A 17,212-nucleotide genomic window follows, 5' to 3' on the forward strand; every position below is an offset into this window, starting at 1 on the left:
CTATTTTTCTTTTTCTTCTAAATTTCCAGGAGTCCTTCATGATATGAGCTGAAAATACATTTTCCCAGTTTGTCATTTGTCTTTGACATGCATATGTTCCCTATTTGTAGCTGAATTTATCAGTCTTTTTTATTGTGGCTTCTGGAATTTTAACTCACAGTTAGAAAGAGCTTTTGCACACAAAGATGTGAAAGAAGTACTCGTATTCTCTTCTAGCATTTTCAATACCTTATTATTTATATTTAAATACTTGATCCATTTGGAGTTTCTCCTAGTATAGGATGTATCTTACTTACTGTTTTATTGAAACCTTATAATATTTTTAATACCTGGGAGGGCTAGCCCCTCCCATCACTTTCTTTTTTCCTGGTGATAATTGTTTTTGTATATAATTTTGAAATCCACCTAGTTCCAGCAAAAAATCAACAAATAAACTCTGCTCTTAATTTTTACTAAAATTATATTTAATTTATAATATAATTTTAGCCTTGACATAGTCATAATGGTGAATGTTCTACCTACAAACAGAATATTTCCCACTTATCCAAGGTTTGCTTCTATGTCCTTCAGGAGGGGTTTCCGATTTTCCTCATATAGTTTGGCATCATTTTTTCTTAAATATATTTCAAGACTTTGTTTATTTCTTTATTATAATGGGTATTTCATGTATCTTGTGACTGGTTGTTGAATATTATGAAGGCTATATTAATTTATACTCCACTCAGTAAATTCTCTTGACAAGAGTAATTTTTCAATTGTTTGTTTTGTTTGTTTTGTAGGCACACAATCATTTAACTTTTAAGTCATTTTACCTCATCTTTTTCTGTTTCCATACAAATTATTTTTCTTGCTTTCCTAAGCTTTTCTTGCTTTTCTAAGCTTTTATTAGAAACTCCAGTGTAATATTCATAGTAGAACAAGGACGGTGGGCATGCGGCTTTGTTCCTGATTTTAACAGAAATGTACCTACTGGTCCTGGGTGCTGTGACTCAGGGTGTTGGGAGCCAGCCTGTGAACCAAATGGTTCAATTCCCTGTTGGGGCCATGCCAGAGTTGTGGGCTGAGTCTCCAATAGGGGGTATATAAGAGGCAAGCACACAATGATGTTTCTCCCTCCCCCTCTCCCTCCCTCCCTCTCTCTCTAAAAATAAATAAATAGAATCTAAAAAAAATTACTTCATTAAAAAAATAGAAATGCCCCACTCTTTCCCTTATGATGTGGAAGTTTCCTACATAAACATGTTTAACACACAAATTTTCCTATTTTATGAGGCTTTTTAAAAAATCAAAACTTGTTTGAATGTTGCCAAATGCCTTTTCAGTATTTGTAAAGATAATCATATCACTTTTCTCCTCAGTTTTACTAGAATAATTATTTATATTAATATATTTCCTATTATTAAACCATCTTTACTTTTTACAAAATAAACTACACTTGATTATATTTTTTATTCTGCTGTTTATTATTATATTTTTTATTTTACTTAAAAAATGTTGACCAATATATATAAATGAAATTAGTCTCTAGGGTTTTTGTTCAATATTTTCAGATTTTTGGAATTAATGTTGCACTGACTTAAAAAATAATTTTGAAATTTTTCCTTTTTGTATGCTTTGAAACAATTTAAAAAGCATTATAATTTTTCAATCTTTAAGGATTTGGTAGCTTTGCAGCTGAAACACCTGGGCCTGATGCTCCGGTAAAAAAAAAAAGGGCACCCTTCGATATCTTTGTTCAATTTTTTTTCTAAAATTAGACTGTGTAAACATTCTATCTCTTCAAGGGTCAGCTTTAGTAAGTAAATTACTTTTTCTTGAAAAAGAAAATATTTATCTCACCCGGATTTTGAAATGTATTGGCATGAAGTTATACAAAATAATTTTAGGATTATTTTAATCCCCTCTACTTTTATCTTTTCTCGTTGCCATTTTATAATTTATCTTGTGCTTTTTTTTCTTGATTAGATAGGTTAGTTGTCCCTTAACAATTATATTGATTGTTCTCCGATGAGCCAGTCTTTTAATGTGTTTTTTAATTCTTTCATTCTGTTTTTCATTCCACCAATTTAAGCTTTTGTCTTTATTATTTGTTTCCTTTCCTGCAGTTTATATTGCTGTTCATTTTCTTTCTGCACCATATTGTGTGTTCTTTATTTTATAATAATATAACCATTTATGATTGTGAATTTTTCCTGAATATTCATTTATTCCCATATCCCCTGGAGTTTGATATATAATGTGTTCATGATTATTTCCTAGGAATTTTGCAATTGCTGATCATATTTTTTATTTATAAGAGGAGTCATTATATTGGTCTTTTCCCTGAGTTAAGAATTTTATGCTTTGTTATATTACCATTCATCTTTAATTTTATTTCACTGTATATAAAACTTGTATATACTGGCATTAGTTTTTAGAACATTTCTGAGAATTTTTTGTGGCTGGATGGTAAAATTTTGTATGTTTCCTAAACGAATGCATATTCAGTATTTCTAGGGTATGAAGTTTGTGGAAATCTGTAAAAAGTAGCTTATTGGTTAAGTCTTCTTATCCTTATTTTTTGGTCTCCTGTCTTGGACTGAGAAAGGTGAATTAACTTCTCATAATTATTGAGTTTCCATTTCATCTATAATTCCAGCTTTGTGAGTTTTTCTGTTATGTTATTTGAATCATAGATATCTATCTTTTCTTATCCCTAATTTTAATGTTTCCATTTTCTCTTCACATTGACAGCAGGACAAACTTTGCATATTACCTTTTCAAAAAAATACCCCTTGAATTTATACAATAATCTCATATTTTCTTCTTATTCTTAATTTTTTAATATTGTATATTAGTCTTATATTGCTGCCATAACAAATCACCTCCTACCTAGTGGTTTATAACAAAACATATATATATATTATCTTGGTTTTTGTAGGTCAGAATTCGAGAAGGGCTGGACTGGATCTTCTGCTGAGGATTTCACAGGCTAAAACTGCTGTGTTCCTTTGAGGGAGGGGCTGGGATGAATCCTTTTCTAGGCTCATTCATAAGTTTTTGGCCAAATTCGGTCTCCTGAAGTTGTGGGTCCTTGCTGGCTGTCAGTTGGGGACTGATCTTCCTCCAGCTACCTGCCTTCCTTCTTGCATTTTCAATGGGACCTCTCTCCAGCAACGACAAATCAAGTTCATCTCATACCTCAAATCTCTCTGACTCCAGCCACAGCTGGTTCCCTGCTTTAAGGGGCTCCTGTGATTAGATTGGGCCACTTAAATAAAATAGTATAATTTTTTCCATTTTAGGGTCTGTAACCTTACTTACAGCTGCAAATCCTTGTGGCCATCTAACAACACATTTGCAGGTGCCTCAGAGGACGGCATGGATGTCTCTGTGAGCCAGTCTGCCTTCCTCAATCTGTTTGTTTCTTTATCCTGCTTTCCTTTGGTTAGGTTTATTATTCTTTTTAATTTTATGAAATAAATAATTAGTTCAGATAGCTCCATTCTACCTTGTATAATCATGGAAACATTTCATACCACCAATCTACCTCTATACATGTACTGTGTCTTTTTGATATGTAATGTTCTCATTATTCTTTCCTAAGTAAATTGCAATTGCAGATTTGATTTGTTCTTTGACACTTGTGTTAGTCCTGTGAGAAGAAAATGCCATTAAAAAATTAGATGTGCAAGGGATTTATTGAGAGAAAAGACACCGAAGAAAACTGGGGAGGAAGCTGAAGGAAACAGAGGCCCTCAGACTGCAACACAGGTCTGATTTCTGTGAAAAGAGTGCGAAGGAAGGTCTCCGACTGCCGCTCCATGCTAACAGTCTTCTCAAAGTCCGTGAGCCATAGCCACTCGTCAGAACGGTACTGCTCGGGCCCTGGCTGGGAGCAGCCAGCGGGAAGCACGGCTTTGACACAAGGGATGAGTTTCAGGCTCAGGCCGTCCAGGCCCTGGGTCTTGTAGTAGGTGATCTGAAAGGCATGTTTTCACATGAAACTCGGGAATTAAATGATAGAATTATGCAAATGATTATATTTTTGCTTTATATTTTTTTATTAATTTCTAGTTTTAGTGCAATATAGAGTTATGGTCTGTGCTTTTTCTGCTTTTGAAATAGTTTGAGAGTTTCTTCAGTCATGTGTGCTTGGTTACTGCAAATGCTCAGTGGGTGCTGGGAAGAATCAGTGTTTGCTGTTTGCAAGTTAGATTGGTATACAAATCTGTTAAATAAACTTTATATTTTTATGTCTTTCTAATCTTTATTCATTTGTTACTTATTTGGCCAGTAAAGAATCAAGAAAAGCCATTTAAAATCACTAGTATATCATTGCTGTTAGTTTATCCTTGTAATTCTTTAGTTGTTTCTTTTTAGTTCCATATAGAAGGTAAATACAGGTTCAAAGCTCTATTTTTCACTGTGGCTTGCACTTTTAATCTATAGAAATGACCATCTGTGTTGGTTTAACATATTTGGCCTTGAAAAATATTTTATCTAACAATATTGCTTGGCCTGCCTTCTCTTTCTTTGCTTTTACCGGGCATGTATTTGCTTATTATTTTACTGTTAAAACAATCCTGTCTTTAAGTGTGCCTCCTATCAGTAGCCTGTTTTAAATGTATCTCCCATAGTCATTCATGTGTTATTGGTTGCTCACCCAATATTTATCTATTTAAACCGTTCCATTATCCCCCCTCTTTCTTTCCTAGGAGAACTCTGACTTTATTAAGTGCCCACTCTTTTCCACATGACCACCTATTTAGGAGCTGGAGTCTGTTTGGCCAAAGTCAGTCACATAGTTTCATTTCCCTCAACAGTGATTCCTTTAGGCACGACTATGTGCTGCAACTCTACCTCTGTTTTTCTAGTCCAGTCCTTTTACCTAAACGAATGTCCTCAGTGTCTCTGGCATTGTAGGTGGCACTCTTAGTCCAACATCCAGGCCTGGAACGTGGGTTTTCCTGTCTTTGTACCCCTAAGTCATGCGCTTGGGTCTCACTTGTGCTCATGTCAGAATCCTACCTAGAAATTCCTGAGGCCTCATCGTAGGCCACTCGTGTGTTCTTCTCAGACCCTACCTGTATGTTTAAACACTGATTCAATGAGTATTTGGTGAATATTTACCACTGGCCATCTAAGGAGCACTGAGGTTGTAGTGCTGATAGAGAATATAGTGGTTTACACTCTATCTGGGAAAACAGGAAGGAAGGAAATAATCAAATTAACAAACTGATAAAGAAACTAATGTCAATAGTGGGTTTTTGTGGAATCAGTGAGTAGCCTATTATCAAAAGAACATTACAGACAGTAGAATCAAATACTCCTCTACTGTTCTTTCCATGAGGAGAGCTCTACAACTACTGAATCACTCCTTTAGAAAAAAGTCATTTTCAAATGAAAACATGTTTTAGACTCAAGTCTGCTTCCCAACTCCTTTAGGAATAAAGTATAATTAATGTAACAGCTAGTGCGTCTGTTCACACACACACAAAGTTCCTTTTTCTACTTTCATTAGGTAATACAACTCTTAGGAAGGATAGAGGCTTCCAGTTCTGAACAAATCTCAAATTTAAAGGTGGTCCAGGGGGATTATCACCATGAAATGAACCTTTTGGAGTTCAAGTAAGTACATGGAAGATTTTCAATTCTGTTAAATGCATTCCTAAGGGTTTAGCCTAATGAAATCCTTGGCATTAAATAAAAACCTATCCTAGGAATATAAACCTGGTCAAGAAGGAAAGAAACAAAAGTAATGTAGAGAATATTCTACAATAAAGTAGCTTATGTAATGTCCATAATAAAAGAAAAACCATGAATATTAATGTCATTCTCTCTGCATTGCATCTCAACTGAATCGATGTACTCACTCAGACCTTTCCTATAGAGAAATTTTTAACTTATCATTGGTTGTGTATTAAGATGCCTCAATAAAAAGCACTAATGGATGTACATCGATTGCACAAGATTATCAAGTAATTTTTAAAACAACTTTGATTACAAAAACTTTGTTAACGAGCTTTTTTAAGATTTACTTTTTAGGATCCTCTAGTCAGCCCTTCGCATTACGCCTTTTGAAGCTGGTGCGCACCTCATCTTAACTGAGTTTTCCCCATGCAATGAAGAAAGCAGTAAAGGAGACAAGACTCCACAAATATTCAAATCACTTAGCCTCCTTCTCCTCAAATCCTCCTTGCTTGCTTAAATGGCCACCATTCCCTGGGATTCCAGTGCAGGCAAAAGAAAATTCCATACACTTGAATGATATTACCTTACAGCCCCTTCTACCCTTGTTCTTCATGCTCTCTGTCCCCCATGACTTGGATGTAATGCCTTGGTCAAACCTAGTATTATAATAACTCTCTGCTTTCTCCATTTTTTCCCATCTCTACCATATTTCACAAAGTCTAAGTGCCATTGACTGTAAGATGTACCATATAGTTTTGTACCTCCATGACATGAAACTGACTATTAAAGCATAGCACACCATTATTTTAACACACCTCCTGATTTCAGAGACATTAAATTGGGAGATGTCCTAGGAGTTGATGGAAAACATACTCATAACTAAAGCTCAGAGAAGTAGATGTCATGAGTAAAGAGAAAGTGCCCACTTTATTACATTCTTCAAAAGCATATTAGGTTCTTCAAATCTAGCACAATGAGAATGCTCAGTAAGTATCTGTGTGGTACTTCGTCTAATCCCTTTAGCTTGGAATTAAAATAAAGAGAAATATCCAGAGGAGAAGTAGAAAAGTAAGCTGTTTCTAGAAGTACAGTGTAAGAATTTATTTTACTGTGGGAGAAATGGGACTTGTACTTTGCAATGGAAGACTGGCAAGAGATGAAGTGTATTAACAAACAGGGAAGAGGGAGAGAGGAGATGTTGCAGACCCAGGGCTGACTGCCTTACTGGTGATGCATGTACTGTTTCTAACTTTTCCCTGTGGGAAATTGGCTTATAGACAAATAATCTCAGTAGTTAAATCTGGATGTTGACACTTTTGTAACAGTATAAACTTGAATCTTTTTCTCACCAAAAATAATGAAGTTTGAACATTTCATTAGTCTCACAGTATGCTACAGTGACCTTATAAACCAGATTTTTCCCCAGGCAAATACTTATGATCTCTAATAAATCAATGAATTACGTGACTTCTTTTTGTTTAAATATTTTCCATCATTTCAAAATAAAAAAGTAATACGTATTCGCTATAACAAACAAAATAAAACAAAGATGAAAAAAGCGGTCCCCACCTCAGCAACCTAATGTCACCAATGATAACAACTGGGCACATATCCCTCTACACCATTCTCCTCGTTAATGTAAATATAGAACAGAAAGATGACGTTTGTGTGTGTGCACATATATTGACATACATGCACATGTTTATATAACATGTATATTACATATAGATATATAAATCACTCATATAAGTATAGAGAAAGCATAGTTTAAAAAAATAAATTCTCTACACATTACTCAGTAATTGGCCTCTTTCCAGTGCATCTTCAGTATCTCTCTAGATTAATGATTATTATTTTTCATAGTTGCATATTTTAACTTACAGATATGCCATAATTAATTCAATCACTTATCTTATTGATAGGTTCTTTTGGATTTATGGCTACCATACACAAACAAAATATTATCGTGTGTATATCCTTAGATAACCTTAGATATAGGTGCTTTTATTTCTACAGGCAAGATTCCTAGGTCAAAAAGTTTACATATTTTTATAAATTTCTTTCTAAAAGTGTAGTAATTTATACTTCCACCAGTAGTGTATAAGAAATCTTTCTCAACATTCTTACCAACTCTGGAGTTTATCTCTTTTTAATATTTGCCAGTTAAAGAATGAAAAACTAGCATGTCCTCCGTTCATTTGTATTCCCTTTATCATTTGAATTTTCTTTTCTGTGAATTGCCTGTTATTATCATTCATCAAATTTTGTCATGATTTTCATCAGTTTTAATCAATTGATAGGATTCCTTTACCCCATGGGTATTAGCTTTGACTGAGATATGTATTGCAAATCTATTCTCCTCAAGGAGAAAGTAAGGCAGAGAGAGTTTTCTGGGACCCTGCCCCCCAATCCAGGCACTTGTCAGATCAAAGTAGATGGATTTAGGATTTGTTTTTCTTTCTTTTTAAGAAACGACTGTCTCTGATCAAAGGGATTAAAAGCATTTTAATAACATTAAAGGGTAAGTGTAATTGAGCAATTTTCCCATTTAGAGACTTTAACAAATTTGAGTTGAATAACCAACTAAATATATTTTGTATGTAACTTAAATGTCACAGTATTTTCTAAGGGTTTGCCAGTGAGTTCCTGGGGCTTTGGCACTGACCACGAGACCTAACAAAAGGGGCTTTGTCATGTGAACCCCCGCACTGAGCCTCTTTTTCCAGGAGGGTTTTAGTGTTCAATGAAGTAATGACCTCAGCCCACAACTCAGTGCTTATAGGGCAAGTTTTGGACTTCACAGGTGTCCTTGAGAATGGGTTTGGCAGAGGCAGCACCTACCGGTCACTCCCCAAGATGGCTCTTACTGCTGATGCTGTGTAGTTGATAGTGAGTTATAAGAAACAATATTTGGTCAATGAAGCAAATGCATAGACTTGAATTTTACTACACAACTTTGAAAGTGCTGACACAGTGGGAAGTTACAGACTATCCAGGCAAGAACATGTCTCATTTATCCCCAGCACCCCTTATTTAGACACAAATAGAAGTCAATGAAGGAAGGGAGGGAGGAAGGGTTTTGAGTACCTCTAATATGTAAGTTGTGGTTTTAGACTATCCAAAGACAATCATAGCCACATACGGTTGGAGAGAAAATGAGTAAATAAGTGACAAGCTAAACACAGGGAAAGTAAAAGTGAAGATAATGTTACATGAGACATATCATTAGGCATAAATAAAATAGGTATTATAATTTATAAATGCCTACCAATAACTCAGTGCTCCAAATGTGCGAGTGCACCCAACTCTCTAGAGCGGGCTTTATCCATTTTGCAGATAAGGAAACTTATAATTACGGAGATTAAGTAATTTGCACAGTCACACAGCTAGAGAGTGACTCCACATCTCAAACTATGTTAATCTATGATGCCTCTATTTCATGATCCCCTTATTAGTAAACTAATTATGCACAGAAATTTAGAAAAATGAGAGATCACATCTGCTTGAAAACAGAATTTCATGACGCTGTAAAGACGTTGGCATTTAAGCTCAAGTACAATTTGGAGTGACCAGGAAGCAGGTCTTGTTATCAGGGTAGAGTTGGAGGTACTTTTTAATTAGTGTCACTAATCAGAAATCACAGAACATTAATAAGAAATTATTTTATGGTCTATAAGTATAAATTTAGCTAAAAAGTGTTTCTGAAAATTAATTTGTTGCTTCTGACATGAAAATTAAAATTTTAGATTTAATCTTCACTTATTTAAATGTCATTACAAAAATGAAAATATCTTCATTGTTAATATCAAAGGGCATTAAATCTTTTTAGGTTCACATTGGTTAAAGCTGCTATCTAAATTCTTGAAAGCCTGTTAAATGTAATGGCTTCTAAAACTTCGAAGTTCTCATATCCTCTTGAAAAGTTCATTGAACAGGTGGTTGAATGCAAGACTAGACTGGAAGCTGGCTCGCAATGAAGCTGTGTCCTCACTTGTGTGTGTCACAATCAGGGTGGTCTCCAGGGTGTCTGTTCCCAGCTTATGCTCCGCCCTCACCACTCACTCTCAGCACAGCTCTCTGCCCCGAGCCCTGCTGTGTCTACAGATCCCGGCCACATTTTCTTTTACTCCTTTGTAACTTCCCCCCTTATAATTGCCCTTGGAATATATTTTAACCTGACTCTACCAGTATAAAAATTCAGGGAAAAAAGACCCAGCCATTATCCTATGAGACTTTTGACCATAATTTTAAAATATTAGTTTTGTTTTGAAAAAAAAGGAAAGAAAAATATGTCTATCTATCTATTCATCCATCCACCCATCAATCTATCTACCTCTTTATATCTGTCTACATCTAATAGAAATACCCACTTAACCACTGCAATACAGGATTTGGGAACTAAAATGTGACTACATTGAAGATAATTCATTTTGTTGTGATTTGAATATAAGTTCTACAATTAATAGAACAGTGATTTTTACATGGTAAATCACATCCAATGTGTTAGAAAAAAAGTATAGGGAAAGAAAAAGGATTCACAAAAACTTTTACTCTATCCTTTTTATCTTTCAAGGAGAATGCTATCTAAATAATGTTTTCCTGTTTTAATAAACTACCAACAGACAGAGTCTGCCTTCCAGTAGTTACCAGAAAGTGAGTCTCCAATTGCAGGCAAAACTGTGTAATGAAAGGATTATAAGTAATAACTCACTCTTTATGGCTTTATTTTAATTTCAGAATTTCAATTACTTATGTGACCTTGCAGGGATATTGCTTGGACACATTGGATTTTAGAGGGATTTAATGTTGCATCACTGATGGGAGGAAGTGCTCTCATTTATTTACACAGTAAAGGTGAGCGGTGAAGGCTGGCTCCTCAATGGTAAAGCTACCTCTTCATTACCCGAGAATTTACTGCCCCCTTAACCACCACTATTAATTAATATTTCCACCAGAAACAGGGAAAGGAAGATGAAAGTCAAAGTTTAGGTATCTCAATAGCTTGGTGAGTGTCTGATTTATTGGTGAACAGGTGGAATAAAAGGTATCAAATGAGAAAACATGGCTCATTTATTCATTTATTTAGCAACTCTTTATTGAGCACTTTCTATGTTTTAGGCATTGTTCGCAGCCAAAAACAGTGAAATCCTTGCCTTTGTGGGACTTAGGTTCTGGGGAAGGGGAGAGCACACAAATGAGAGTGATGAGCATTTTCAAGGAAAACAGAGTAAGGGCACAGAGAGCATTGGGTGGGGAAAGGGTCATTGTTTTCTTGTTTGTTTTGTTTTAGTGTAGTACCAAAATGTTTCTGGTGGTAAGGTGGTGCTTGAATCTAAATCTGAAAGAAGTTAAGGCAGGAGCCACTGTGCGTTCTGAGAAGAGTTCCAGGCAGAGGAAAGAGTTGGCCAAAATTACATCCACCTTTCAGTTGGGGGCTTACCTGTCTGAAATCCGACAGCTGTAAGCCGCAAGCACACGTGTTTGGAACTCATTAGACTAAGAAAAGGAATAACCAACCTCACCACCTTCAGTGTGGAGGTGCTCACCTGAATCATGGTATGCTTTCTAACTGTGAAATATCCCTTTCTGTATTAAAAAATATATAATTCAAGGAGATGACAATCAGAGCATAGCTACACTACTACAATTATATATAACTTATGGAAAATTAACTTTTTCCATTCCTGGATTTCAGCATCTAAGTGCTTGTTTCTCAGCCTCGGCATGATGGTCTTTTGGCTGGATAATTTTTGCTGTGGGCTGCGCTGTGGGCTGCCTGGACATTCTAGGATGTGCGGCAGCATGCTGGCATGTAGCATTCCTCAGTTGGGACAACCACAGTGTCTCCATACCATTACTAGATGCCCATGGTCTAAATAAAAATGATTATGGCCTCACACAACTTGTCTTTTCTGATTACTAGTCTAAACACTTTATCAGGAGAGCCAAAGAGGAATATTTTATGTCCAGCATGTAGTAAGCCATCTCCAATGATAAATATCACAAACTAAATTATCTGCATGTAAGTTGTAGTAAAAAACAGTTAAGTGACTTAATTCAAGCCACAAATAATCTTAATATTTTCAATATCAACATGCATTGCTCCTGCCAATCTAATATTTTGCCCATTCTCAAAGGGAATTTGAAACTGACATCTCATCACGAGCAAGGGACAGGCGGAACACACATACAGAAACCGCCGGCCAGGCCCCGCCTCTCATCCCGCCTCTTCTCAGTTCCCCACGTGGACCCTTCCTTCTGCCCAAACCCTCAGCCGCTCTACAGTGACTTTTCAAATTGATAATTGATTCCAACCCTTTTAATAATATCCACTTCCATATTTAAAAACCCTTCATTCTCTATTATTTACTACTATATGGTGCATCACCTCAATGCCAGCAGTTCCTTCCTGCACTTTGCCTATCATTTTCTGCTTTTGCCCACACGAGTAATTCAGCACCACTTTAAGTCCCCCCCCCACCCAGAATCCATTTGCAGAGACCCATTGGTGGTGGTAGGGACTCGAAGAAAGATTTCACCTGAGACAGAAAAGACAACCAAGGAATGCTCTGCTTCCCCGAAGTCTTTTGGGGGCTCTCTTTCTTCCCCCTTCCCCCCTCTGAGTTCTCTCTCTTCAACTAAACGATGCAGGTCCGTCTGGCCCAGCTCCTCCGCCAGCTTTGCAGTGGCCCTTGCACATCAGGGGTTCCTTTAGCCAATCTGCCCACAGTTAAGACTGTTGCTCACTCTTTCTAATACACTCTAAATAAAAATCACATTACATGACATGTGAATAGAGTATGAAATTTAAACTTCAGCATACATAGAGCTAGATTAGACCACAACTGTGCTCTTCTGCTCATTTTCTATCTATAAATATAAGCCTTGCTAATCTGTGGCAGCCGTGGCTGCTTTCCAACTGTGGTGGCAGCTCTGAGTGGTGGCAGAGTTGAGTGGTTGCCAAAGAGACCGACCTGCAAAGCTGAAAATATTTACTATAACCCTTTACAGAAGATTCCCAACCCCTAGATAAAGTAATACTCCCCAGCCCAGGTGACTTAGCAAAGTATTTCTTCCAGACACATGCATGTGCCCAGGGCCCTGAGAGGAAATCTGCAGGGGTGACAAGTGTTTCTGTCCCCGGTGGCTGCAAGTGTGTGTATTTTAGGGTGTGTGGAGGGGTGCTGGCAGGAGCTGTTTCGAACACAAGCTCAGGACAAGGACCCAGAGCGGACTCGCCCCGCCCCACATCACCCATAAGGACTTGCTAGACACACTGAGCCTCATTATCTGAAAAAAAAATTGCAGATGTTTTTCAATACTAAATTATGGTTTTACATTTAAATCCACATATTAAAATAGAACAATTTTTCTCTTAGATTTAATTCACTCTCAAGTAATCTGTATGAGGAAGTTGAGAAAATTAAAAAATGGATAGAAAACCAGTTCATCAAATACGAAAAAGACCAGCTGGGCCAAATGAACCAGTGTCTGAAGCGCCTACAGGAGAAGCTGGTAAGGAGTTCTGCTATTCAGGACGCGCGCTGCCGCTTGGCCCTTGTCCAGAGTTTGGCCGTGAGTAAAGGTCTCCAAAGTCACACTTCAACACCCACAGTGACCTGAACTGTCAGTAACTTCCTCAGTGGGAGGCAGGGAGTGGTCACTGGAACAGGAATCTAGAGGCCTGCCTCCTGGTCCTGTTTGCTGCTCTCCAACCCTGTGAACCCACCCTGCTGACTGTGTTCTACCTCTGGAGTAATCAAAAGAGGGTTTTTTAAAGACACAGATTCCTTGTCCCAGCCCAGAGCTGAGGCATCAGCCAGGCCTCCCCAGGCCTCCCCTGGGAACCTGAGCTGTCAAGCAAGCTGCCAGGGTGGTGCTTAGACACAGTGAAGCCTGAAAACCTCAGCCTCAGACCAGCCATTTTACCTCTCCTGAGAGCCGTTAGCAGATTCGAGGTTTTCAAAACTGCTTTTCCAGATCAGACCTTACAGAGGGACCCCAGGCCTTAGGGTGAGGAGGGTACAGCCTGTAGTGCAGTGCAGGGCACCCTTCTCCCAGTCTGCCAGCATGGAAGCCCTGCTGCTGAGCCCAAAGGAGAGAGAGCAGCACTTGCCACCGGGGTCCTCAGTGGCTGCCAGCCTTGAAGGTGATTCAAATATGTTTCTGGAACTTCATTAGAGGGGCTTTAGGCAGCCCAGTAAATAATGCTCCCAGACCCCCCGAGTTTGTAAACAACTGATAGAAACCTGGTCCATGAGATGGAGAGAAGCATTACAGCTTTGTCACTAAGGCTGTTGATAAGATCTCAGCCCAGCGCCTGCTAGTACCCTACCTGATTCAGGCAGACACCTCCACCAGCTCCAGGCAGCACTAGATGACCACGGGGTCACCTGCAGCCAGAAACCATCCACCACCAGGGAAGAGAGAGACTGGAATCCACCTTCCTGAGGCAGGCAGGACTAAAGAGACGAGAACCAAGGGGCCAAAGCTCATCTAGCCTGTTCTTGCTCCTACATTCCCTGTAGGGGAGAGAGGAGGAGCAGAGAAGCTAATTAGCCTCACGCTGCTGAACATTAGAATCACCAGGAGCCCTTTTACACTAGCTCCACCCCAAGCTCCATCATAGATCATTTAATTAAGTCAGAATTTTGGCGGTGGCGTGTGGTCCAGGTGATTCTAATAGCACAGTGGAGCATCACTACTCCAGCTGAAGCTGATCCGCATGGAGACACGAAGTTCAGGGAATAAGGACATCGAACACTTGGGAGCATGTCCAAGGAGCTCAGCTCAGGCGGAATCGAAAACGCCTTGCTTCTGTCAACACTAGGCTGAAATTCCAAATCCTCAAGGTGTTTCTGCAAGACGTCATCTGTTTCCTTTCTAGGAACTACAAATGAGCCAGGCCACACAAAGGGATGAATCTTATACTTGTGAACATAGTTTTAGACGCAAGGGAACTTGGTTTGAATTTCCATGTTTAACATGGAAAAGTGAATTTGTTAAAAACGATCTCTAAACTGAAATACAAATCCACATAGATTTTCTTATCTTCAGTTTTACCATGTGATCTCTTTTATAGGAAAAGTCTGAAAATAAAATGGAAGAAAAATTGCTGCAGCTTTCCAACAAATTAGGAAATTTCATTAACACACACAAACAGGAAGCAGAACCAAGCAAAGCAAAGCATATAGAAAATAAACTGTCTAAAAAGATGAGCCAACTGGAAAAGCACATCTGGGATGAATTAGAGAAAATGCAGAATGAATATCAAGCAGGTGAGCGGGTACCTTTAACTAAGAACGTCAGTCCTTTTGTGTCCAATCCCTCTGCTTTCTACTTTGAGCTAATGGCTGGGAATCAATTTTGTCATTAGTGAACTGCTTTTGTATTTAACCTGACTTTCCTGTCTCATAAAATGTCAGCATACCACAGGAAGGTAGGAAAATAAGTTTTACTTTCTTTGCTCACACTTAGCAGCGTCACAAACTTGTCATTGATGTGAGACTTTTTTTAACTCTCTATCATCAGAGACTCATAGAATCGTTAGACGTGCTACGTCCTTGGAGATTAAGATGTGGCTTGTGGGTATATCAGGAAACTAGGAGCCTAAATCATTGAACTTGCAGGTAATGAGCCTGGACAGATGTCAGACTGGAGACCTGAACTTTAGAAGAAGGAGATGAATTAGCAGAGGCTGGTATACTGACGGTCTTTCTCCTTGAGGCGAATGGCAGCAGTATCAAACTGAGCGAACAATCGGTTTGAAAGGCTCATCTAATTTGTCACAGTGAAGGACTTGGACTAGGCGCTGTGGCACAGCCATCTGCTTCGTCACGAGTTTAAAGGAATTCCCAGGAACCAGAAGTTTCCTGTAGCAGAGAAAGCCACAACTCATTTTGTCCCCTAAGTCTCAAAAAAAATGCACGTAAATTCTACCTAATTTTGATCCTATGTAGAGATGCCTTGAAGGTCTTGGAAAAACATTATCATCTCATTCTGCCAGATGTTGCTGGCATATGAACAACATTCTCTGATTGGAAACCTGACCCTCACTCCCTCTACTCACCAGCTCCTACTGCCAAATCAAATAATGAATTATCTGGCCAGAAATCATGTCCCAAACCTAACCAACCCTTCTTTTAGGGCCCTGCTTTCCACTTACGTACCTACCAAAGGTTCAGTTTTATTCATTCCAGTAATACAGCCATAGCATGAACTGAAGAGGGATTTGTAAATTCCATGTCTGCATTTTATCCAGTGGGAATTTAGCAAACAGGAACTCTAAACTAATAGTTGCTCCTTTATGCTTTCAATAAAAATGTTGAGAAATGACAATGTAAAAGGCTCCAATGAACATGCACTGGGCTGTACCCTGAGGAGCCTGAAGTCTGGGAGACTGGGCTCCTGAGTGACCAGACTTGCAGAGATAGAGGTGCTGGAGGGCACGGGGGGAGGGGGAGGGGGAGGGGGCAGCTGGTGCGGTGCAGCTCTTCATGGCCCTCAAACCCATTGTCAGGGCCGCTTAAAATCTCATCTGTGATTGGAAAGGTCTTCACCTTCAATTTGGCAACAAAAATTAAAAAAGATCATCCAAATCTCTTGTCAAAGTGTACAGAAAGAAGCAACTATTTTAAATTTCTCTCTTGAAATATAGAATCATTCCATTATGCAATATATCTGGGTGGGGAGAGAAAATAAATTTTCACAATAAAGCCAGATAAAAGTCAAAACACTATTGTTAATGAATCTTTATAACATACAAGAAATGGTTAAACATTTTTAGACTGGCCTTTATAAAATTTAATGTGCTTTGAATTAAAAGATGATCGGTTATGGCAGAACTGTTGATGAATAACTTCTGTCATAAAAGTTCCAATGCATTAAATGCACTCATGTCTTTTTCCAGGATTTAAATCAATTCATGACTCTCTCAGCTCCCTCCAACAAATACACCAAACAAAGATGGATTTAGAGATATATAAAGTACAGAAAGACCTGAAGAAATTGCAGCGTAAGATAGTGGAACTCCGGGAAGCATGAACTTTCCAGTCACCTTCTTTTCACCAGCCAGTGCAGTGCTTTGTTGGTAGAAGTTGGGAAGAAGAAAGGTGACATCTCTGAATGTTTATTGCTTCTACTGACTCTGTATTCCTTACCACCTTTTTAAGGAAATGAATGTATCAAAAAATCTAATAAAACAAAGAAGCTTTATGAAGTTTTCATTAATTTATTAATGAAAAAATTAAAATTTTAACATACATGCCTTTTCATATTTTTATTTACCTACAAATGAAAAAGAGCAATCTATATAATGTAACTGAGTGAAGTAGGCCAGAGTAATAGATTTAAAAATGGCAGGAACTGTGGCAAGTTGGCAACCACTTGCCCTGTCTAAAAAGACCAGCCACTATGGAGTTCCAGTTTACTTAACATAAATATTATCTATTAATGCCCAAATTTTTATTTTTCAAAGAAACCAGAAATCTGGGTTTTATACTAAAATCTCTGCATTTATAAGAATTAGCAAGAGTTAGCC

At 38.0% G+C, this 17,212-nt stretch overlaps 1 protein-coding gene across 1 annotated transcript in view; it reads left to right on the top strand.

The window, feature by feature from the left end:
- The window catches only part of FAM81B (family with sequence similarity 81 member B), a 56,558-nt gene extending 39,842 nt beyond the window's left edge, over positions 1–16,716 (top strand). The window contains exons 8-11 of the mRNA XM_037151706.2: positions 5,504–5,610; positions 13,053–13,188; positions 14,756–14,951; positions 16,583–16,716. Coding sequence (XP_037007601.2) covers positions 5,504–5,610; positions 13,053–13,188; positions 14,756–14,951; positions 16,583–16,716 — 573 coding nt within the window. The remainder of the gene's footprint in view (positions 1–5,503; positions 5,611–13,052; positions 13,189–14,755; positions 14,952–16,582) is intronic.
- The last annotated feature ends 496 nt before the right edge of the window (positions 16,717–17,212 follow it).

The sequence above is a fragment of the Artibeus jamaicensis genome, unplaced genomic scaffold (genome assembly GCF_021234435.1).
Source record: "Artibeus jamaicensis isolate MK-2021 breed Jamaican fruit bat unplaced genomic scaffold, CSHL_Jam_final contig_3214, whole genome shotgun sequence".
NCBI classification, from domain to species: domain Eukaryota; kingdom Metazoa; phylum Chordata; class Mammalia; order Chiroptera; family Phyllostomidae; genus Artibeus; species Artibeus jamaicensis.